Here is a 25,742-nt window from a genome sequence, read left to right as displayed (position 1 = left end):
TCCAAACAGGAAACATCTCAGCACTTTCCCTGCACAGGATAGGTGGGGAGAGACTGAGGGCAACAACGGTACAAAAGGTCTATCCACACACATACTAAACTACCACCAGGCTATATTAGTGCCACTACCACCATCCCGAGGGAGCTAAATTCTCCTATGTCAGCCAAAGCCTCATGGGATGTCACTTTTGACAGAGAAAAAGGTTCACTACCAGCAAGTGGAATATTTAGGTCTCTCAGCCAGGTATGCTGAAATGGAGACTGTTACAGCACACTACCCAGCACATCATAACAAATCAGTGGCCCCCTAAAAACTTTGTGGTAGTCACTATGCTGCATCTGATACTGTGCAATAGGGGGCACCAGTGCACACACACAGAGTAGCCACTTCATTAACAACATATTGATAACTTCACATCCACAGCCTCTCTTTCACTGGAGGAATAATTTTGCACCAGCTAGCTCTCTATTCCTCGTCTCATTCTGTCACATAGTGGAAGAAACCTAAAAGCTTAAGAGTGGGATTCCCAAAGGGTCTAAGGGCATTAGTTCCTCAGTTCACCCTGAAAGGCAATCAAAGTCAGGCTCCTAACCATTTTAGGCCCCTTTGTAAATCACAGTCTAAGGGCCTACTAGGACTCGGCCAGCCTTTGTCTTCAGGCTTTGCACTTATGCCAAACCCAAGCATTCAAGAATCCTGGTTCTGGCCTCAAAAAACATCAGACTGGCTTTAAAAATCATGGCATTAAAAAAAACAAAAAACCAGAACCCCTAAATTTTGATTATTTTTTTTAAACTTGCCTCCTGGTATTTGAGCTTTCAGCGTTAATGTTTTCCACCTTGAATTGGCAATTACGAAGGCTAGAAATATACTTTAAAAAAAGGAAATCGAGATTTATTTTTTTTTTGTATTCCACTCTTTCAAGGAGCTGGGCCTTCAAAAAAAAAAAAAAAAAAACCACACAAATACACCAAATATCGCAAGACTCATAATTAAATAGTGGGAGCTGGCAACAATGGCTGGAAATACATATTCAGGAGCACCAAGGGAAATGTAGCCTTAACGAAGAGAAAACAGCCTTAGGACACTATACTCAGTGCAACTTCCATACCAGAGGTATACAGTTGTTTCCAAGAAAGATGAAAAATAAATGGGTTCATGCAGGTACTGATCAGATCAGAAAGGAGCCATGAAATGCTGCTCTATGCTGTTTATTGGGATGGTAGAGTCTGAAAGACATATCAGCATAACAAGGAGGTGACACCAATGCCACACTTGGGCTGCTTTGCTTTCAGGCAGCCAGGCTATACAATGGATTTAAATAGGTCAGTGTCCAGAAACAATTTCACCATTACCAAATCAGTTCATATGTCAGTCTGATCACCCCTTAATGTCAGGAGAGGCGTGACTTTTTCAAAGGTTTTTTTTAAATAGCGTCCAAGCAATTTTTAGAGAGGTAAGGGGAGAGCACTTCAGAGTCGATGGGATTAGTGAATGTCAGTAATTGGGGAAATACCAAAGGTCAGTCAGTTTTCCATGCATACACATTCCTAATAGCCATTTAACACTACTCTGCAGAGCTGAAGGCTGGGGAAAGCTCAGTCCAATGTTTCAAAACACAAAAGTAGATACAAATCAACCTGTTCCCAACCTCCCCATCCCCCAGAAGCCTTAAAGTTAACTCAAATGCAGTGTTGCTAACTCTCACAATTTTATCATGAGACTTGGCTATCTCATGCTGTTATTAAAGCTCAAACTCCTGGAGTCATGTGATGTGTTAAAAACTCAGGGGGGTGTTTTTGTTTGTTTTGTTTTTTAACAGAAAAGTAAGATTCTAGCCCTCACACTTGCAGAGAAAAGCTTGAAAACACAAATTATATAGGCTCAAAAACAGCAAGCAGATAAAAAAACACCCCAGATTTATTATTCTATAAAACTTTCCTGATTTTTCTCAGCCTGACTCATGAGGTTTGAATGCTTGGAGCTGGCACTACTGTAATCAAAACCTGGTCTTATCTGCCAAAGGGATGAAAATACTCAAGGAAATTAAGCAGATGCAATTTTTAAAAATGATACAGCCAAGTTGCTCAGAGGCATGACACCAGAGCTGCTTTGAGATAACAATTCACACATGGCTCACACACAAACAGAGGAGAGAGCTGCCTTTGAAGATGTTAGCTGTGCTTGCTATACATACTCAGGCTTTGTAGGTGGGATGGGAATTTAGCACTAAGTCACCTGAGACCTATCAATGGATTCAATTCTATTCCTGTTGAATATGTTCTTATTATGCAGACAGATGCACCTTTTTCCTTCACTTCTGCTGGGGGGGAGAACAGAGCGTTGTATGGTTACTGCTGTCTCAATAGTAATTACCCTTTTTGGCAAGTCAAAGGAAATCCAGGTTTTTCTAACAAGCTCCATCAATCATCTGGGCAGTATTCATGTGTAGGCACAAATCAGTTAAACAACAAATAAAAGAGCAGCACAAAGGCTATTTATGATCATGTGAGAGCAGGGCAGTTGACATGTGGCTTAGAATCCTTGCTTCACTTTCCATACCAATGTTCTAAGTTATATTAGCCAAGCGATGCCACACCAGCAGCTCTGTGGTTAGTGCGGGCACCACATACCCTTGTACACTGGGAAGTAGTGGCCTGCTTTTAAAGCCTGACCTAAACACAATTAGACCGCAACCCACCCAAACCCTACCTGAGCACAAGAGCGTCAAGTCATTTTCCAACTTGACCCAAAACTTCCTCCCAAACTGTGTCAATGCCCCTGCCTTGTTCTTGGGCTTCTTCCTACCCATGCCTCATGCCTGTGCTCTGGCTCTGACCACCTCCTGCCCATGGGCTCAGTGTGGCAGCAACTGCACGCCCCACTTGCATGCTCCAGAGTGAAAGGCGCTGCTACTTATGGGCACACTCCCTCCATAGCATGGAGAGTGCAGCAGAGTGGCAGCAGTCGGCAGGAGCGGGGCATGCAGCCATGCTGTGTCAACTCCATGGGCAGTAGGTGGTGGGCAGAGACAACCAGAGCAGAGCCATAGAGGATCAGGTTGTTTTCAGACCTGACCCATCCCAGCCATTTGTAGCCTTGCATCCTGTTTGGTTCAGATCAGGCTGCATGGCTCTGCTGGGAAGGCTGAAGGTTAATCCATTTCAAAGCACAGACAATGGGACGGAGTGTAACCTAGTACTCAGCTCTTTACCCAACTCTGTAATGAGTTGGCCAAATGAGTTGACTGTCCTGTTCTTCATTTTATCCATCAATGAAATGGGAACAACTGTTACGAGACAATCCCTTCATGTTTGTAAAGCACACTGGGATACTCACATAGGAAGTGCTGTATTGAAAAGGGGTTTTATTACTGCCTAGCTTCACTTCTTAAAGTTACAGTACAAGGTCTATGTTAATCCTCTGCCTCATTACGAACAGTTGAGAAGCATTATTATTAGGCCTGGATGTGGTGGGTGCTGTATAAGTACAGTGAGAGACAGTCCCTGCCCCAAAGAGCTTACAGTTTGAACAGACAAGACAAACAAAGGGTGAGAGGGGAAAGAGACACAGAGGGGTGAAGTGATCTCCCTACAAGGTGACAGCTAGGAACAGAACCCGTATCTCCCAATGCCTCCTCCATTAAGTCAGATGGCAGAATTCTGCCATTTAATCCTCCCCCTCCATGACCTGAGGTTCTACAGGTGCTGAGTATCCTCAGCTCTCCGCGCAGTTGATGAGAGCTGCAGTTGCTCGGGACCTCTGACAATCAAGCCATCAATGTCAGAACTAAAATGCAATGACAGAAGCCTCAGGACATAAGGGCACTTTGAAAATATCCACTTCACTACTATTTATTGTGAAGGATCTGGAAAAATAAAACACAACAGAAGGCCCAGCTGTTTCTAGCTGGACACAAAAAGTAATGAAAAATGCCTTTTGTTCTGGCAAGTCTGCAATTGCTGCAGCAGCTGCTGATTCTCCTTCCCCCCCCCCCCTCCCATTTTGAATGCTGTTTTCCTGTAGGTTAGTGCTAGCTTATCATGTTCAACAACTGAGTCTCTTGAAAAGGGACTGGTAGCGAGGGCAGGGCCCTTTTTTCTTCTCTCCATTTTAATTACTGCTCCATTATAGATTTTAAAGATAAACACAGAACAGAGCTGGAATGATAGATGGAACCTATTAATGCAACACAGTTATATAATTACTGCCTTAATAGTAACTGTCCATATGGTATTAGTGGAACATTGCATTCTGTTAAGGCAGCCAGGAGGTTCATAACAGCAACAGCGTGGCAGTATCTAGTATATAAAGTGCAGAGACAGTCTTCTGCAAAAAAATGAGCTGTTCAGCGGACGGAGTAAAGTAGGGAGTAAAGACCCTCTGACAAGAATCACGACAGTAAACTAAGGCATTAGAAACCTCATCCTAATGCAGGGAAGAAGAAAAACAAAATGTATTTCCCCCTACTCAGTCTGTCATGATGCCTAGATTTATGTGTTCCTGCCCTTTTAAAAGCAGGGGTAGGGTACTGGACCTCATTTTAATATCACTATTACACTCTTGCATGAGGCTCAAAGAGCATGCTGCACAGATTAAATGAAACTCAGCAGCCCTATAAAGAAGGGAAGCAATATCCCCATCATATAGATGGGTAAACTGAGACCCTGAAGTCACCAGGCTTCTCCAAGGTACCACAGCATGACAGCAGTAGAGCTAGGATTAAAATGGAGGAGTCTTGACTCTGACTTTGTCAATACATGAAAATTATTCCAGAATAAGGCAGAGTGAGAATTTAGAGCTGAATGGCTCTTCCAAAATGAGAGCGTCTACACATGGAGTTATTACAGAACAGTTTTTCTACTTACAAATTTACACCCTACCTTATTCTGGAGTAACTTTTTTGTGTAGAGGAGTCCTCACACTCTAACCCCTAAACAGCACTCTATAATTGGGATTGGAACCCAGGAATCCTGACTTCAGATCTCTGTTAATTGGTTTATTATGGCTTCTTTCATGCCAGTTAGTTATGTGGCGAGTTCACTGATCATCTGAAATTCCAGTTTTCAGGGAAAGATGGACTCTGCCTCAACCTCCCTCTATAACTGAGTATTCTAGCCTACCAGTTGCGCTTTAGCAGCAAAGCCACAGCTCATTTTAAGAGTGGGGACACAGAATGGGTTTCCCCCGTGGTTGTGTTTCAATTCTGTCTGTTTCAACTCCATGGGCTAAGGGGTTCGACATGATCTTCTAGTTCAGAGCTGTAGCAGTTGATGGTCCTCACCTAGCCTGCAGCAGATGGACTCATTCCCATGCCCAATCAACAATATGCAGGACAACAGAAGCGAGGCCGCTGAGCAGATTTGCACACTCCAGGCCAGAAGTAACGAGCAGTCCTAAGCAGATGCAACTCCCTCTCCTTATAGCACTTCCTGTTCTCGAAAAGGTGAATGCAGTGGAAAAGTCTCCTCCTGGTCGGTCAGGATCATCTCCACTTGAGGGCACATTTATGGTAGAGGGAGGACTGGCCCTTCATTGCACTTCCTTAACACAACAACAATCTACTATCAGTGCCTCCTTACGAGGCCAGGAGAAGTGTCCCCACGTTCTAGCTGAGGTCTAAAAGCTATGTGATTTTTAAAAACTCTGCATGATCAATTTGGAGGACAGCTCTCTCTGCTAGCACACTCCTCAAACCAGTCAGCAATTCCTCCTCTTGGTATTAGATAAAGCAAAAAACACCAGAGAGGCTCAGAGCTGAGGAACTTCAGTCTTCAGGAGTTTGCAGCAAAAAAAAACCACAAAGATGATTCACCACCCTGCAGCCCTGGCGGCTCCCTGGATAATAAATGGGAATGATATTGTATTTATACCCAGATCATTAATACTAAGGTGGAGGAAGCTGCAGATCATGGAAGAGTTATTTCTGCAAAGAAAGCGACCGGTCAGAAAGTCCATGCTCACCCCGTCCCCATCCAGAGAATTTTAAACTATGTTGATTTTTATTTATTACTTTTTTTAAGAATAGCACAAAACGTTTTAAATCACCAAGAATTGCTATATAAACAGAATTACACAGGGAGATATGAACGACGCTTGGATCTTCCTATTAAACATCCAAGAGCTGAGTAAATAACAGGCCTGAGCACCATCAACATCCAGTAAGGTCCTTGAAAGTTGAAGGAGCTCAGCAACATGCAGGATCAGCCCCCAAAGCAGCAATTACAGCACGGCACACCATGGGACCTGAACATCTAATTTAGGGGGCTGTGCAGCATAACACTTAATCCAAGGTACAAGGGAGAATTTGTGCCTTGGGGAGTTTTCAACCTAAGCTGGTAGAAATAAGCGTAGGGCGTCTCTCATGTGGGTCCCCATGTCTGTACCCTAGAGTTCAGAGTGGGGAGGGAACCCTGACATAGTTATATGTCTTATTACTCACATTTATTACACTGCTCAGATTTCACATTCTGACTCTTCCAGGAATAGGCATTTTGTTTTCTTCATTTTTTAAATAAAGAATTCTTTGTGCAGGCAAGAGATGCCAGAATGACAGCCCTGGAGACCGATGTCCTCTGCTGAGGTGCAGAACAACAACTACAGGCCAGGCATCACACAACAGCACAACTCCACTCTGCCCTAGAGGGATGCCTTGGGGAAGGAGTTAAGAGGGTAACATCCATCTCTGTGGCCCATTCGGTCTTTCGGCTCTCTGTCAAGATGATGAATAAAGGGGGTCCAAATTAATGGCAGCTGTGATGTGGACATCTGTTCTGCTAGGAATCCAAGTGAGATCCACCAATCGCATTTCATATAAAATGAAGTAAAGAAATACTAAATACTGTGTATTTAAATATACAAGCTTTTAGTTAATTTCACTGCAAACGTAGGCTCCAAAAAGGATTACTTTCTAGAGAACTGTTTCCTTGTTCGTTGCTTACATAGTCTGGGCTCTTGTAAGACTACCAAATAAGTGCAAAGCGCTAGACACATGATGAAAATAACGGCTAGGAACTGAATGAAATTAAGGAGACAACATTAACTGGAGGGCAACTGAGAACTGTTACCAAAATTGTCACACGTGGGTGTCTAACAGGGTCAAAGTGGAAAAATAAGTGAACATGAGTTCCCAGAGTGATGCTGTGGCAAATGCAATCTCTGGATTTATAAAGAGGGGAACAGTGAGGAGGAACAGGGAGGTAATTTTACTGGTGGTGAGACAGATCCTGGAATTCTATGTGCTGTTCTCCATGCACATTATGAAAAGGATGTTAAACAACTGGAGAGGGAACAAAGAGGAGCTACAAATATGATTTGTAGTATGGAAAATAATTCATCACAGTGAGAGACTCAGAAGACTCAAACTGTTTTAACTTATCAAAAAAGATCAAGAAGTGACTTGATTACAGTCGGAGTACTGTTTTGGAGAAAAAAATAGAAGGTATTAAAGGGCTCTTTAAATCTGGCAGAAGAGGCATAACAAATACCAATGACTGGAATTAAAGCCTGACAAATTCAAAAGTCTATGATACAAATGGAAACATTTGTAAGCACTGCAGGTAATTAACCACTGCAACAAACTACCAAGGGAAATGGAGACTTCTCCATCTCCAGAAGTCTTCGAATCAAGACCGGATGCCTTTCTGGAAGACATATTTTAGTTATGATGAAATTCTCCGGCCCTACAGGTGGTCGGACTAGATAATCTGATGGCCTCTTCTGGCTTTAAAATATATGACTCTAAAACAAGAGTACTTGAATTCATTAGACATCTAAATTAGGTTGTTGGATCTTCCAGGTGCTAAGCACCTGCTACACGCGTTGACATCCTTACACGAATACGGCTGTTCAGATATTAACATTGCACCAGGTATCTATAAAAGCTGGAGTCCACGAAGAAATAACTAGGTTTTCTTCTTTCTTCGAAATAAAAAATAAAAAAATGACAATTGAACAATCTGAATTTCTGTCTGATCCAGTGTGGCAATTCCTGTGTAATGCTCTCCTCTAGGTAAGCTCTGCATTTTTGGTAAAATAAGTTCTCTCTGTGCTGTTGGACTGGATGGCTCGAGGACATCAGCTCTCACCCAGCCAGTGCCAGAAGTTAACCAGAAGAATGTTGATGGCCATTTGGGTAGCCCTTGATCTCAAAGCAGATTCCAGCTCACTGGTGTCATTGTATCACAAAAGCCACAGCTGGCATTAATTGCATCCATGGTAATCTTAGAGATACCAAGGACTGATTGGATCTTGAAGGCTAAACTTGCCTGATCAGGAGTAAGTCACCTCTAGCGATGTTTGCAGGGTGCGGAAGCATGCCTTAGTGCAGCTTGTGAGGCACCCATTCTGGGGATAAATGGAGGACTTGATTCACCAGGACTGTCAATCCTCCACTACAATATTTCTCACACTGATACACACATTTGGCAGGTGCTGCTAATTTCCAGGGAGGCAAAGTAGTTGGAGTGTTACATGCATGCTGAGTCAGGTATGCAATGACAAAATAAACACATACTCATTTAACATAACACCTGTCACATATAGCACTTACGCTACTACTAAGATGCAGAGCATTCTCCGACACGTTCCTGAATATTTAAAAAGGAAAGATAGAACTCAAGGGATACAGAGTATAAAAACCCACCAAAGGAAAAAAATAAAATCAGTAACAGAGCTTCTCATGCAAATCACTGCACTTGGGACCAGAACTCACGCACTCCAGCACTTACACACAACATTATGAACTTCTTCCAGTGCACAAGGGGCTGCTAACTCCACCTTGCAGGCTGCAATATACATTGAACAGCACAGCATGTTCATAATCTTCCCTCATGCTCTTATACACCCACTTCTCTCTCAAGCTTTTGAGAGTACACACCAACTTTATTATTTCATATGTAGCACTAAGCAGCATTAGTACAGTGCACTCGTCCTTAACAGTATCTGCCTTTCTTTGTGTGTCTGAATTCTGTAACTGATATTTGTGGCTTTCTATGTGATGTTCTGAAACTGGTCTCCCCATCCCAAAACAAGAGAATGAGGTGAGTAATTTTAAATCCATGTTTCCAGTCCACTGAGAGCTCCACCTCCATCATTAAAGGTATTGCACAACAGATTTGGAAGAGAAAATCATTTGTTGCCTGGTCAGGTATCCCCACCCCACATCTTGATTTACCTGTAGTAGTGAGAAAAATATCCTGGTTGGTTGAGCAAAAAGGGGATCCAGCAAGAAGATGGCAATCTACAGCTGGTCAGGAATTTTCTAAGGAAATATTTCTTCAATCCGAAAAATGCAGATTTGTCAAAACTGAAATTGTTTGCAGGTATTTGAAAATGTTTTGAAAAAAGTTCTGAAATTGTTGAAACATCTCATTTTGACATTTTTGAAACAAAAAAGTTTTGATTTCTGATTCAAAATTTCAGTTAATTTATACTAAAAAAAGATTAAAATTTAAACGGTTAAAATTGAAACAAAATGGTCTGATTAATCGGAACTGAATTCCACTGCCCTCCCGCAACATTTTGACTATTTCATCCTGATTTGGGATGGGGGGTGGAAATCTAGGAAACAAGATGGGAAAATGGTTTCCTGCCCAGCTCTTCTGATTTGCAGATGCCCTGCCTGTATCCATGACAGGAAATGTATAGGAACATGGGGCACACTGGTAAACAGCAGAGGTCCTAACCCTGAAGCAATACATTCCAACCACTGGTACAGAGAATGCTACTTGTAATTCAGACTTGTGTATTTAGGTTTCCCTCAATCCTACTTGGGAGTGGACAGTCCTGTGAAGACAGGGACTGGCTGAATGTTATTTGTATTTGATTCATACACAAATCTGGCATCTCTGAGATGTTTGAATTTATCCAAGTCTTGTCTGGAAACAGGCACCACGTTTCAAATGTCTGTGATCCTTCAGGTGCAACATGGAACAAACTCTGACCTCTATAGCATGTGAGAGGGATCATTAAAGGGGCCATTCAATCAGCAATCTCAGGGCTGCAGCCATCAGTGGTCGAGGCCAAAACTTCTTCCTTACAGTGATGACAGCAGTCAGGCATGTGCACAGATGAACGAGATACAGAGTCCCAAGTACATTCTGGTACTAAGGCTCCCTTCTGCAGCCCAATCACACATGTGAAAAACAGGCAGTACATATTGCATCTCTCTACTTTTTCCTAAGTCCTTTACTTGGGGTAATTCACTGCTCCAGATGCAGCTGCCTATATCAAAAAGGAATCCTTCATGAGGAGTCCAGTGTAAATATCAAGGAGGAAACTAAACTTCTTAAGCAATCCTAAAGCCAATTTCAAAGAATATTTCACTGTATAGTATTGAGCACTTGGATCACAAAACTCCATGAAAAGGAAGCTGTAGGAAGCCCATAAGACATTCCCTAAATACTTCCATAATCAAGCACATTTCTGTTGGATTATGTCTCTACAACAACCAAAAAAAAAAAAAAAAAGTTAGTGATAGCAGACACAAGAATTGCTATGCTTGGCTGAGATTTTTCAGCTCTTGGTTTTGATTGGCACTATACCGGACAACAGGTACAAATTAATTCCAATAGAAAAGGCACACAAGATACACTGGGATTTCACCCATGTCACTGGTGGTGCTGAAAACAAAATAGAAAGCAGCACCACTGCTGCACGCTGGAGAAGCAGAAAAAGTTATTTACACTGTTAAAGTCCATTCCATAGCTTGTAAACCACAGCTCACTCAAGTATGATGCAGAAGCCACCCTCTTCAATGAATTTCCCCTCAATCAATGAGACTAGAGAGATTTCCCTAATGTCTGGTTGTCAATTACAGATCATATTTTCCATAAAAAGATCTGAAAACTTTATAAAGATTGTGTGTCTTGGGAGAAGGAAAAAAAATTAAGAAACCTCTGGGTAATACCATATACATTTTTCTCACTCTTTAGAAAGTCTAGTTGAATGTCTAGCAGTTGCTAAACTGCAGTTCTATGCCACAATTATTATTTGTACTGTATTACAATTGCACTCAGAGGTCTCAGCTGAGATTGGGGCCCCACTGTACAAATCCCAGCCCTGAGAAAGCTTAGAATCTAAGCAGACAAGACAGACAAAGGAAGTATTATGATCTCCCTTTAGAGGTGGGGAAACCACGTACAGAGATCAATGGACTTCCCCACAGTCACACATTGAATCTGTTGCAGAGCCAGGCGTTGGGCCCAGCTCTCCTGAGTCCCAGTCCATTACCTTAACCACACTCTTAGCATTGGAAAGGGCAATGAAACTAAAGCATGTGCTGATGTGGCTTGTTTTTAAATGAAGCATTGCTATGAGAAAATGAGAAAAATTAGACATGCAGAACCTCCATTCATGTTAACTGAGACACCCAAAGAACATGCAAAGGAAACTAGTTACTCCCTCCACCCAACCCATCTGATTACCTTATATTTCCTTAGCCACCAAGAACTTTCTTGGCCAGACATTCAAATCCACTTTTTGGATGTTATTATAAAACAGATATTTTATTAAACCACTTTCTCCATCTGACTATGGAAGAAAAGGCCAAGTAAGCAGGCAACATTTTGGTAACTTAGTTCATGGAACAGCTTTGGAGTTTGTTAAAGCATCTGCATTGATTCTTTTTCTTTAAATAACTGTGATTAAGAAGCCGTCAGCCCATCTGAAGCTTACAAGGTTTCCCTTTTTATAATCAGCCATGCCAAAACCTACTTGTCAAAGTGCTTGCAATCCCCAGTTTTGGCAAAACCCTGTAAAACCAGATTAAGTCAACACTGGTGATGCAGGAGTAAGAGGGGAAACTGGGGACTGAAACAAAAAATACTGAGATTCAATTCCACTTTGAGCTTCAGTCAAAAAGCATCAGCCAATGCTGCAATTTTATATCTCCAAAAGAGCTGAAAGCCTGTGGCATTCAAAGCAGCACAGCTCTCATGTGATCTCTGTGTAATTTGGGGAAAGAGGAACAGAAGAATTAATTCCACTGAGCCAAAAAAAATGGCACCCAGACATTACATAAAACCCCTTTTTGTAAGGAAGGTTACCAGTGATGGAGCATTTGGGTCATTTTGGTTAAAGTGGTACAATCAGGTTCAAAATCACCCATATCTTTTCCAATTGTGGAAAAGCAGCATCACTTGCCCCATAACCTCAGCCGTGTAGAACACAATGCCATCCACAGCCTCAGGAACAATTCTGACATCATAATCAAAAAGGCTGACAAAGGAGGTGCTGTCGTCGTCATGAATAGGTTGGAATATGAACAAGAGGCTGCTAGGCAGCTCTCTAACAACACATTCTGCAGGCCATTACTCTCTGATTCCACTGAGGGTTACCAAAAGAAACTACACCATTTGCTCAAGAAACTCCCTGAAAAAGCACAGGAACAAATCTGCACAGACTCACCCCTAGAACCATGACCAGGGGTATTCTATCTGCTACCCAAGATCCATAAACCTAGAAATCCTGGACGCCCTATCATCTCAGGCATTGGCACCCTGTCAGCAGGATTGTCTGGCTATGTAGACTCCCTCCTCAAGCCCTATGCTACCAGCACTCCTAGCTATCTATGAGACACCACTGACTTCCTGAGGAAAACTACAATCAATTGGTGATCTTCCAGAAAACACAATCCTGGCCACTATGGATGTAGAACCCCTCTACACCAACATTCCACACAAAGATGGACTACAAGCCATCAGGAACAGTATCCCCGATAACGTCACGGCAAACCTGGTGGCTGAAATTTGTGACTTTGTCCTCACCCACAAGTATTTCACATTTGGGGACAATGTATACCTTCAAGTCAGAGGCACTGCTATGGGTACCTGCATGGCCCCACAGTATGCCAACATTTTTATGGCTGACTTAGAACAACGCTTCCTCAGCTCTCATCCCCTAATGCCCCTACTCTACCTACATTACATTGATGACATCTTCATCATCTGGACCCATGGAAAAGAAGCCCTTGAGGAATTCCACCACGATTTCAACAATTTCCATCCCACCATCAACCTCAGCCTGGACCAATACACACAAGAGATCAACTTTTTGGACACTACAGTGCTAATAAGCGATGGCCACATAAACACCACCCTATACCAAAAACCGACTAATCGCTATACTTACCTACATGCCCCCAGCTTTCATCCAGACCACATCACACGATCCATTGTCTACAGCCAAGCTCTAAGATACAACCGCATTTGCTCCAATCCCTCAGACAGAGACAAACACCTACAAGATCTCTATCAAGCGTACTTAAAACGACAATACCCACCTGCTGAAGTGAAGAAACAGAGCCAGAAGAATACCCAGAAGTCACCTGCTCCAGGACAGGCCCAACAAAGAAAATAACAGAATGCCACTAGCCATCACCTTCACTCCCCAACTTAAACCTCTCCAGAGCATCACCAATGATCTACAACCTATCCTGAAGGACGATCCCTCACTCTCACAGATCTTGGGAGACAGGCCAGTCCTCGCTTACAAACAGCCCCCCAACCTGAAGCAAATACTCCCCAGCAACCACACAACAACAAACGACACAACAAAAACACTAAGCCAGGAACCTATCCTTGCAACAAAGCCTGTTGCCAACTCTGTCCACATATCTATTAAAGGGACACCATCATAGGACCTAATCACATCAGTCACACCATAAGAGGCTCGTTCACCTGCACATCTACCAATGTGATATATGCCAGCAATTGCCAACAATGCCCCTCTGTCATGTACATTGGCCAAACCGGACAATCTCTACACAAAAGAATAAATGGACACAAATCAGACATCAAGAATTATAACATTCAAAAACCAGTCAAAGAACACTTCAACCTCCCTGGTCACTCAATTTCAGACCTAAAAGTCACAATTCTCCAATAAAAAAAATCTTCAAAAACAGACTCCAATGAGAAACTGCAGACTTGGAATTAATTTGCAAACTGGACACCATTAAATTAGGCTAGAATAACGACTGGGAGTGGATGGGTCATTACACAAAGTAAAAACTATTTCCCCATGCTAATTTTTCCACCCTACTCTTACTCACACCTTCTTGTCAACTGTCTGAAATGGGCCATCCTGATTATCACTACAAAAGGCTTTTTTTCCTCCTTCTGATAACAGCCCACCTTAATTAATTAGTCTTGTTACAGTTGGTATGGTATGTGTATATATAGCTATATCTTCCTACTGTATTTTCCACTGCATGCACCTGATGAAGTGGGTTTTAGCCCACAAAAGCTTATGGCCAAATAAATTTGTTAGTCTCTAAGGTGCCACAAGTACTCCTCGTTTTTTTTGCCGATACAGACTAACACGGCTACCACTCTGAAACATATCTTCCATGACCCTAACATTGCAGATTATTTAGAACTGAAAGGGTATATAAGTGACACTTATTTTTCATTTTGCTGCTTCTTTCTTACACTATACTGAGTTTGCATGAGGAAGACAAGCAGGTCATTTTCACAATCAGCTTCTCACATGCAATGATGGTAGGGCTGCAAAGAAGTATGTTTAAATCCAAACAATTCCCCCTCCATGGTTCAGTAAGGGCACTAATTCTCAGGCTTCCAGTTCCCCAGCCACCATCTCTCCCCTTCTTGAGTTTTTTCAGGCTGCACAGTTCCCTGTCTACACTGTGATATCCCCAGCAATGCAGACTGCCTCAGCAGGCCTGATTTGCTTTCCTTCCTCAGAGGCTATAAGCAACACGATTACCTACAGTTAAGTTACAACACAGCTCTTTCTAAGCAAGCATATTTATTCTTAAGGTAAAAGCATTACACAGAAAACATTAAATACAATGAAAAAACCCTTAAACAGACTTGCCAATAAGCTTACTACCAGAGGTCACTCCAACTCCAAAAGGACTGTGTCAGGTGAGCAGTCCTTCAAACTCTACCAAGGGTTGTTTTTTTCCTGTGGTCACAAGTCCGTAACAGCTGTTCGCTCAAACAAGCACCCTCATGAAAGAGTGAGTGCCTTGGGTCTTTGATTCTGGGAATAGGTAATTCACGTACAATGGGTTTCCTCTCTTTGTTTCAAAAGGATGAGTCCAGAGATGGGCTCCTGAGAGATGCATTTTACATCTTCCAAACAGCCTTAAAATGCTGCCTTAAGAAGTGAAGATAAACTCAAGTAGTTGGGCAGAGAGAGAGAGAGAGAAAGTGTAAATGGGGAGGACAGAGACCCTGCACTACTTTAAGGGGAAAAAAAAAAAGCTAATCCAGAGTTACATTTATAGCAGCAAGTTTATTCACAATACTTAGCATTTCTAATGAGCTTTACACACTGATTTATCCTCACAGCAGCCGTATGTGGTATGAAGTTACCAACCCCATCTTACAGAAACTGAAGCACAAAGAAAATAAGTGACTTGCCTCAGGTCACACAGCAATTCCTGATTCCAAGTCCTGTGCTCTAACCATTAGAGAAAGTTGCACGTATTTCTATTTCAAAAGCCCTGAAGATGGCTCTCAGAAGTGAGTTGTCAGGGTTCCCCATGGACACCCAGGGTCTATCCTTTTACTTTATAACAGTGCCCACTGCTGCAGCATCCAATATTCTCCTCAAGATTAAACAGATCACAACAGGCTGCCGGTCCTACAGTTTCCTCCCCATTTCCCCTGCAACTACGAGGGCTTTGTATTTTACCCCTTCACTTTTGCATCTAGCCTTCACCCACCTTTCCTCCTCCTTGCTGTATTTGTGTGTGCCTTTGGGAAGGCTAAGGCAATGAAGTAAGTTTTAGACTTTTCTCTGTGGGCCAACAGGTTTGTGGCCATTCTAATTCCCTCTGCTGAGATGCTCTAGCGGGGCTGGCTGTAAAGCCCAGTCTCCTGCACTGGAGGCTGACAGCTTTATCACTGCTGAGGAAGGTCATTATGGTCATGGAGTGAGAGAAACCCTCCCAACTACCCAGGGAAGGCCTTGAGAATTAGGACAGAGAGTTTGAATTAGAGCTGGTATTCTACAGGGAGCCTGTACAGTAAGCAGAGCACAGGGGTCATGTGCTGGCTGGTGCTGCAGGTGAGATTGGCTGTTCTGGATTAGGAAGACTTTTTGTCAGTGCTGGAGTGCTCACATGTCCTTTGCGTTACAGTTGTCAAGCAGGGAGGTCATGTCACAAAGGCATGGAGCACCATGGCCCACTGAGCATCCAGCAGGATGCGGGAGGGGAACTCTCATCTAGCCAGTCTCAGGTGGAAGGAGGCATTTTTCACAGCCATGCCCTATTTGAGCATCAACAAGAACCCAGCCAGACCCCCCCCCCGGCTATCAAGCATTTTAACAAGCCAGGGACTGACTCCCACCGTACAAGGTGATGCATCCTAAGCCTTTCTGTGCACATGGGTAAAAGGAGGGCACCATGCACTTTCCGGCACTCTAAACACTGTATGCAAAGCACCCACATACCATGAGATCTAAGTTTGCCCATCTCAAGGCTGCACTGTTCCAAGTGGCTGAGAACTCGTTTAAGGTCCTGTCAAGAACCCATACTGCAATTTCCTCTCCTGTCTCAGCTAATAAATCTTGTAGTGTGTCTGCTTTTTCTGAACCCAAACTTTACAAGCTGAATAAACTTTATGGAATGCCTGGCTGCCAAGGCAGCCAAGACCTGGAAACTTGACGCTTGACCCCAGCAATGGACAATGAGCTGACAGCCACTCTGTGAAGGGCTATCAGCAGTTTCTACACTTTAGAAAGAGATCTCTCATGGGCCCATTTCCACCACCCCATCACTCAGATTTCCTATTGCTTGGCTCTTAAGATATTTATTTTTAAATTCGGCTGACCATCAGGACCCTTCCCCAGGGTGATTCACAGACTAGAGTATGAGAAACAGTGGCTTAGAGCCACCCTGTCATCCCATTGCTTTTCCACTTCTACTTCTAATGGCCACACTCCCTTGGTGTCTTGCTAACAGGCCTACAAAGCTACAGCAATGTGAGCACAAATTCAGCAAGTCTGAGATGCTACCCTATATTTCAAAACAAGCTACAGTGGAATTCCCTTAAAGCAGGGGCCACCCAAAATTTCCACGGTGTGGACCACATTTTAATAGAGTGTCTTGTGGATACCTCCCTGTCAATTCACAACATCCCTGTGGCTACTTTAGCAAGTGCTTACAGGGAAAAGCAATATCAGTAAGAGTTTTGATATATTTCTAGCCATCTATTAATCCAGTTTTGCAACAAGAAACAAAGGGGAAGAGAGCCAGTGTCACGGGATGAGATATGAGCTCTCCACAGATCACCAGCAAGTGCTCCACAGGCTAGAGTTTACGAACCTGCACCCTGAAGCTAGTTTATTGATCAAATGAAAACAAAAAGACTGATCAAGTTGCAAGAGCCATCAGAGTGATATCCATTTTCAAAGCCCAAATTGCAATGCCAATAATCCAGACATCTCCACAAACAACGAGAAAGGAGTTTAATCAGGCTGCAATCCTAGTACACATCTCAGATTACATTAGGGATGTCTCCTCTCTGGGGAGATTCAACCTGACTATCTGCAGGGTGAGGTTCTTGCACGTACCTTGGAAATGAGTTCATCATGATTGGCAAGATGAGCCCTGCAGTGAATGCAGCTATAGGTTCTGTGGCATGAAGGCAGATATGCCTGGAAAGTCTTGGACCTCGTCATCTTCACCATTGGAGCCACTGAATGCTGCGTGAACTCTGGGGTAGCCCAGGAGGCGCTCCCACAAGAAGGGTCACACGGGAAACAACGGAAGACACAGGTAAAGGCCGTGGTTTGGTAGGTGATGGGTGTGCGGCAGGCTCCACACACTGGTGATGGCTTCAGAGGAAGAGATTCTGGGAGAGGCAAAGGGTGGATTCACAGGGACCTAAATTTAGAAACAAAAGAATAAATAATATAGTTAATAGCTTCAAATTCACACCAGACAAACAGATTTGACACGCATACACTACCAGGGATGATGACTTCCAACAATGGTAGAGTTCGGATAATCGTCTATTGTTAGAGCATAGGGTCCATGGAGGAGTTAGAAGAAGGATACAGTAAGAGGGACTCAGTTCTATTCCTGGCCACTGACCTGTTGTCAGATCTTGGTCAACTCACTTCTCTCTGAATTTATTCCTATCTGAGGTACTTATCTGGTCCCCTTTACCACAGTATCTGAGCAGCTCACGGTCTAATGTAGTGAAGTCAGACACATTGATGAACATAATTTGTTGGGGAAGAGTCAACATGTTTTTTGTAAAGGGAAATCTTGCCTCACCAATCTACTAGAATTCTTTGAGGGGGTCAACAAGCATATGGACAAGGGGGACCCAGTGGATAGAGTGTACTTAGATTTTCAGAAAGCCTTTGATAAGACCCGTCACCAAAGTCTCTTAAGCAAAGCAAGCAATCGTGGGATAAAAGGGAAGGTCCTCTCATGGATTGGTAACTGGTTAAAAGATAGGAAACAAAGGGTAGGAATAAATGGCCAGTGTTCAGAATGGAGAACGGTAAATAGTGGTGTCCCCCAGGAGTCTGTACTGGGACCAGTCCTATTCAACATATTCATAAACGATCTGGAAAAAGGGTTAAACAGTGAGGTGGCAAAATTTGCTGATGATACAAAATTACTCAAGATGGTTGAGTCCCAGGCAGACTGCGAAGAGCTACAAAAGGATCTCTTGAAACGGGGTGACTGGGCAACAAAATGGCAAATGAAATCCAATGTTGATAAATGCAAAGTAATGCATATCGGAAAACATAATCCCAACTATACATATAAAACGATGGGGTCTAAATTAACTGTTACCACTCAAGAAAGATCTTGGAGTCATTGTGAATAGTTCTCTGAAAACATCCACTCAATGTGCAGTGGCAGCCAAAAATTTGAACAGAACGTTAGGAATCATTAAGAAAGGGATAGATAAGATGACAGAAAATACCATATTGCCTCTATATAAATCCATGGTACACCCACATCTTGAATACTGCATGCAGATGTGATCACCCCATCTCAAAAAAAAAAAAAGAAAAAGAAAAAAAGATATTGGAATTGGAAAAGATTCAGAAAAGGGCAATAAAAATTATTAGGAGTATGGAACGGCTGCCATATGAGGAGAGATTAATAAGACTGGGACTTTTCAGCTTGGAAAAGAGACAACTAAGGGAGGATATGATAGAGGTCTATTAAATCATGACTGCTGTGGAGAAAGTAAATAAGGAAGTGTTATTTACTCCTTCTCATAACACAAGAACTAGGGGGTCACCAAATGAAATTAATAGTCAGCAGGTTTAAAACAAACAAAAGGAAGTATTTTATCACACAATGCACAGACACCATGTGGAACTCCTTGCCAGAGGATGTTGTGAAGGCCAAGACTATACCAGGGTTCAAAAAAGAAATAGATAAATTCATGGAGGATAGATCTATCAATGGCTATTAGCCAGGATGAACAGGAATGGTGTCCCTAACCTCTGTTTGCCAGAAGCTGGGAAATGGGCGACGTGGGATGGATCACTTGATGATTAGCTGTTCTGTTCATTTCCTCTGGGGCATCTGGTATCAACCACTGTTGGAAGACAGGATACTGGGCCAAACTGACCTTTGGTCTGACCCAGTATGGCCGTTCTTATGTGTTTAACACCTCTCTGAGGCATGGAAGTGCTATTATACATGTTTTATAGATGGGGTACTGAGACACCAAGAGAGCAAATGACTTGCTTAAAGTCACACAGAAGCCTGTGGGAGAGTGCGGAATTAAACCTAAGTTTCCCAAGTCCCAGGCAAGTGCTCTATGCACTAGATCATCTTTCTTCTCTTCCTACCCCAGTTTCCCCATGTATAAATGGAGAATTAACAGAATGTACCTACCTTGTACATATTGTAAGTTCCAAAGAGAGAAGCCACTAGATAAGTGCAAGATACCATTCTAGTGCCTTGCCCCATAACATCAAGTAGTGGCTACGCCCAGGTGAAAGGGGAATTGTTAGGCATGTCACCAATCACTGTGAAAACACTTTTTACTATCCAATCTATTTAATGTAACCAGTTCAGAGCACAAGATCGTTCAGCAACTCCTACATCAATATGTTATACAGTATATAAAAATGGTTTCTTTGTATCTTCATATGGTGAAAAGAACATAGGGTATGAAGGGAGCAGCCCTCTCCATGTCCCCCCACCCCAAAGAGACGTGTGTGTTCTAGAAATTAATTGTGGACTCGGACTGCTCCTCCCAAGAGGATTTTTCCTTTTCATAAAACATGTGATTTTGTTGTTCTGTTCCTGAATTTGCACTTTATGGGTCAGACAAATACAGCAAGGTTTATTTATTTATTTCTCACAATAAGCTGATTTATAATGGAAATTCCTGAGTGAACCAAACAAAGCAGCACAAGAGATGGTCTCTACACTGGCAATAGTAACTTGCCTGAAGGATAAGTGATTATCTTCCAGGTCAGCTTGGTGACCTAGGCTGGATTTATTTATTTAAAATGGCTCAGTACTGCCGTATACTAAGCCAGTTTTGCTCCTGCTCAGATGGATGTGCTGTACTACATCAATGACCAAAAACACGGCAGGGGTGAGAGGGATAGAGAGTTGCTGGATCTGGACTATTCTAGGCAACTGCATCTTTCTCTCACACTTGCAAAAACGCTGAATTGTCTGAACAGCACGTAGAGAAATCATGAAGCTATTCAGAAAGCAGAGGTAGAGGCTTCAGTAGGAATGATATAAAACAGAGGGGGGCATCCAGCGTGGGAGGTCCCTTATGCTCCCTATAGCTCTGCTTACTGCTGATAATAAGTTAAAGCAGGTCAATGCAATGGGGCAATTCCCTTAGAGGGGGAACGGAGAAGCCAGTTAAATGTTTACAACCCACAAACCCAATCACCATAACCACTGATTGCTAGAGAGCCCTGCCTGGGCCAACAGTCAGGACAATGGGTAAAATCTGCAGAAGTGCCTACACGATTTAGACATCTATTTGCAAAGTACTTAGGCTCCTAAGTAACTGCTGAAAACAGACCTTAAGTACCTAAGTCACTTAGGCTTGTCTGAAAAATGTATCCACCATATCTTCCCTGCCATTGCCAACACCTAAAAGCAAAGCATTTTACTTGCAACCCTTATAGTAAATAAATACCACCTGCATCTAATAACTATGCAAGGAAAGTTTTCAGAAGCTCACCAATGTATGCAAAATGCAACACATGGCAGGGCCCAAGAATGATAATTTTATAGTATTGGGGAGTGCCCAGAGGTAGATATTTATTGACAAGAAATCAGTTAGAAAATTAACTAGAAATGTGGTCTCTTTGGATAGTGTCACTTCCTCTTATGCTCCCTGAAACAATTTTTCTCTTCCCTGCCAGGCCTCTCACACAGAGCGGCCCTGAGTGAGTGCAGGCGTGACAGGATTCTTATTCACTCTGAAAACTGCCGATGAGGCAGATCTATCATCATCATACTACTCAGCAAAAGCGGACTAATCAGATTAGTCCTTTCACATTAAAAATAAAGGGAACCTGGTGAGAATTGTTCTAACCCAGAGACGCAGCTTTGATATCCCATAAGATCTAATCCAGCTCTCACTGAATTCAATGGGAATCTTTCCTTTGGCTACATTGGGAGTGGGATCAGGCGATAGCTAGAGCCCTGCAAATCCATGGATATCTACAGGGCATCCACATCATATCCATGGGGCATGTTTGCAGATCATGGATGGATGTGGATCCACATTTTGTATCTGCACAGGGCTCTAGCGATAGTGACTCTGCAAACTATCTACTTCCTCAGTGCTTTCTCAGCAGGCTTTCTCAGTGCTGTAAGCAGAGTCAGCTCTGTTGGATTAGAGAGCACTGGTTTCCCTCTATGGTAAAAAGTGCTTAGGGGGTTATATGCTCAGACCTGAATTCAGGATTAAGATTACATGATGACAGGAGCAAGACAGGTAAACATATAGGGAAATCTGTTCTTTGCTCCCTATTCCTTTGATGTAGGCAAGTGCAACAAGTTCCCAACTGTCCTGAATTAACTGAGCACCAGCATTGATGGTCATAAGACAACAGAACCACACCAAAATTCCAAACTTCTGATTCAGTATTTGATACTAAATCCTAACTAACAGATCTTGGAGCCCAGAATGCGTGAGCCATGCACTTTGCCATCCAAGAGCAAGAAAGTAGGAGACGAAATGTGCTCTTACTTGGGCCAAATGCAGTTGGATTCCAAGGCAAAGAACCAAACCCTGTCAGAAAGAAACATTAGTAAAAAGACCAGCTGGAGGAAAATGACAGAGTAAAAGACTGGCAAGTGCTTTACCTTATTTCCAAGGTTTATACAGCAGCCGTCTGGCTTCTCATCCTGATTGCTTTTAAAATCATGTATGTAAAAGAGACAGTGTAACTTTATCTCTTACTTCCCTTCTGCAGGAATGGTGGAGAATATACTAATAGGCTGTTTTGTCCCTCTCCCTCCCTCCCATACCATAAAGCCAATTCAGATCTCATTTCTGACTGACCCCTAAGACAGCAGCACTGGCTCTGTACTGCACCATTAGTCAGAAAAAAAGCAGCCAGTGGAGTGTCTCAACCAAAAAGGATGCATAAACGATGTCTAGACAAAATCTAGAGGAAACAGTCATGATGATCTCCTCTGTTAGTTGCTTACTCTTCCTACCCAGGGTCATTGAGCAATGGCACATAGGAACCACAATTAGAATGGGGAGGTATCACAGGCACCTTTAAGGGGAAGATTGGCCCAGACACACCTGTGCCATAATTAATTAGTTGCTTCTTACCCTGAGAGTGGCTGGATTAAAGAGGGTCAGGTGATAGTTAATGTATACCTGGGCTTTACAAGAGGGCTGAGAAAGCTCAGTTTGGAGAACGGAGCCATGGGGAGCAGGTAGGTTCCCAGGGAAGGCCCTGAGGATGGTACTCTAGGAGAACCAGCCTGGGAGCTAAGCGCTCTATCCCAGAAAGAGGCCCTGGGAACAAGACCCAGAGGGTGGGCTGAAGAGAAGACCCCAGGCAGAACAAAAAACAAAACAAGAGCTTTGACTTCTGCTACTCCAGAAGGGATTATGTTTTGTTTTGTTTTTTTAATCAATTGGCCAGAAGGCTAAACCACATCTCCAGCATAGACCAGTATGTGGAGAGCTGAGGGGACCCACCTCAGGTAAGGAAACTGAGGCAGGGCGCGCCAACAGTGCCATTGTTGACCAGCTAGGGGTGCTATCAGCAGCTAAAACCTATGAGAGGAGGAGACACTGAAATGGAGTTAGTCTAATTGGGGAGGGAAAGGAATAAAAATACTTCTCACTTATACAGCCCTTTCCACCGTCAAAGCATGTTAATGTTTATAACTTATCAGCTTTCACAACATGCCTGAGGTGGGTAAGTACAGTCTCCATTTCACAGATGGGGAAATAGGAACAAAAAGTTTAAGTGAGATTATATCTGAGCAAGGGGCAGAAATTCCTGGTTCCACTTATGCTCTCATGACTAGATCACTATCTCTGCTGAATATAAAAGAGAAAGTTTACTATTTGTGAGCAAAGATCCTGGTCATCTGCAAGGATTGTAAAATGGCTTTAAAAAGCCTCAGTCGACCCTGAATATGCCAGTAAGTGTGGCTAACTTTAAATGTATATTTTATATGTTATTTATTTTTACACACACAGGCTCAGAATACAACACTGCTACCAAGCTATGGCCCTGTGCTATCATCATTACAATGGAGGGGAGTGCAACCAACAGAGTCTGTGTCTTTTCAGCCCAGGAGAGCACTGTCACAAAGTTCTAGGAGCCTGAGGATACATCTATACTGCAAATATAAACGCCTGATGCTGCATCTCAGACCCCAGCTCAATTGATTTTGGGTTTGTGAGGCTAAAAATATCAGTGTATATGTTCCATTCAGGCTGGAGCCTGGGCTCTGAAATCTAGTGAGGGAGTGGAGGGTCTTGCAGACTGGGCTCCAACCAGAGTTGGACTATCTACACTGCTATACCTAGCCCCACAGCCCAAACCCCGTGAGCCCAAGTCAACTGGCCGAGCTCTTGAGACTCAGTACTGCAGGTTTTTTTTTGCAACATATACATACTCTAAGTCCTGCTAAAATGTCACCTCAAAAATGTGTGGAATGGTAGATTATGTTCTCAATATACCACTCCCACCATCACCAATGGTTCACATTCTTTTCTTCTGCAGTAGACACAAGCACAGCTGGGTGGTAATGAGTCAAATACAGTTAACAGTGCATCATGGCAATCTCACTCAGTCAAATACAGGACAACAACAAAGTTATGATCCTAGGCCACGCTGGTAGCCACACAATCTAGCACTACCCATCTTCTGTGCTGGTGGCATTTGCTCTCTCTGCTATTGGCTGATCTCCATTACATTAACACTTTTTTGTAAGAAAAAGCCTTTATTATTTTAACAATAAAAGCACAAATACGGGCAGAGAGGTGCACACACGATGGTCACCACCAGCCAACTCACTGTCCACTCTACCAGACTGAGACCATAGCAACAGGAGTCTACATCCTTCCAATAAGTCAACACTTCGAGCCAAATTCATTGCTAGGATAGGCCTATTGAAGTTAGTGGAGCTGGAATTTGAGCCTGGCATTTAAATAATCAGGGAAAAAACATGTTTAAAAAAAACTAGGGCGGGCGGTGTCCTGGAGTGTAATCCTGCAGCACCCCTTTCTCACAGCTAACCATCAATGAGATAATTGCTAGAACACGGGGGGGGGGGGGGGAGCTGTGTGTGTGTGTTTTACAGACATGTGTCCCTTTTTTAAGGGCATACTGTATAATATTCCAAGAATAATCGGTTAATGACATCTTCTCTATAGGAACTAAAACATGACAGGTGTTTTGCTGAGCAGACTTTGATGTTTATCCAAGAGCTTCTTGGGCAAGTATTCACTCACGCCTCCACGCACACACCCAGACCCCCCGGCAGCTTTTCTCATGAGGGTGCTCACCATGAAGGAAATACAGTCATGATTGGGACAGGAAAATAAGCAACATTTAGTCCATCCCAAGCACTGGCATCCTTATAGATGCATGCCAGATAATGCTGCTGCCTGCAGCAGTCCACACACAATGGCTGAAAACATAAGTAAGTCTAGTTTTTCCTCACACATATTGCAGTTAAGGGGTCTGGCCTTTTTCATTTCTTTTTCAGAAAGAAAACACAGCATGGAAACTTTTTTGAGAGGATGAAGATGATGAGAAATGCTAATCAGTTAAATACAGTATTGGAGAGGGAACGCTTAGACACAGAGTATTTAAAAAAAACTGTCTGTTTGGAAACCAGAGACTCCCTTCTTGGGTATCTCCAGTCATGAATATATCAAGGGGATACTGATGTACCTGCTCCCAGGGTGTAATTCCAGTGCAGGGAATCCAACTTTGAAGAGCTCTTTGTTTCATCAAGGTCATGGACTGTAGCCACCAGGCTCTCACTTATGGTTCTATTCAACTCCTTGACGTCACTCATTCACTTGTCATGGATAGATCTTTAGGTTGGGTAGCCACAGGATGGAAGTTATTTTGGGTGCTGATTTGTGCACTGCTGCTTAAAAGAGGAAGGATGTCTTCTGGTGAATGCACTGGTCTGGGACTCAGAAAATCTAGGTTTAATTCCCAGTTGTGCCATTGTCCTTCTTTGTGACCTTGGGCAAGTCACTTAACACACAGATTATCAAAGGCTCTTAGTACCCAGCACTGTAACCAAAAAAAAA

General features: G+C 43.0%; 1 protein-coding gene across 5 annotated transcripts in view; it reads right to left on the bottom strand.

The window, feature by feature from the left end:
• The window catches only part of YPEL2 (yippee like 2), a 55,993-nt gene that overhangs the window by 18,564 nt on the left and 11,687 nt on the right, over positions 1-25,742 (bottom strand). For all 5 annotated transcript variants that reach the window (XR_014714386.1, XR_014714387.1, XR_014714388.1 and 2 more), the window contains exon 2: positions 17,548-17,860. Coding sequence is in view for 2 of the 5 variants with exons in the window: in XM_084650925.1 (XP_084507051.1) it covers positions 17,548-17,664 (117 nt within the window). In the remaining 3 variants the exon portion in view is untranslated. The remainder of the gene's footprint in view (positions 1-17,547; positions 17,861-25,742) is intronic.

The sequence above is a fragment of the Lepidochelys olivacea genome, assembly GCF_965140295.1.
Source record: "Lepidochelys olivacea isolate rLepOli2 genome assembly, chromosome: 17".
Lineage (NCBI taxonomy): Eukaryota > Metazoa > Chordata > Testudines > Cheloniidae > Lepidochelys > Lepidochelys olivacea.
This window is presented reverse-complemented; position numbering and strand designations above follow the sequence as displayed.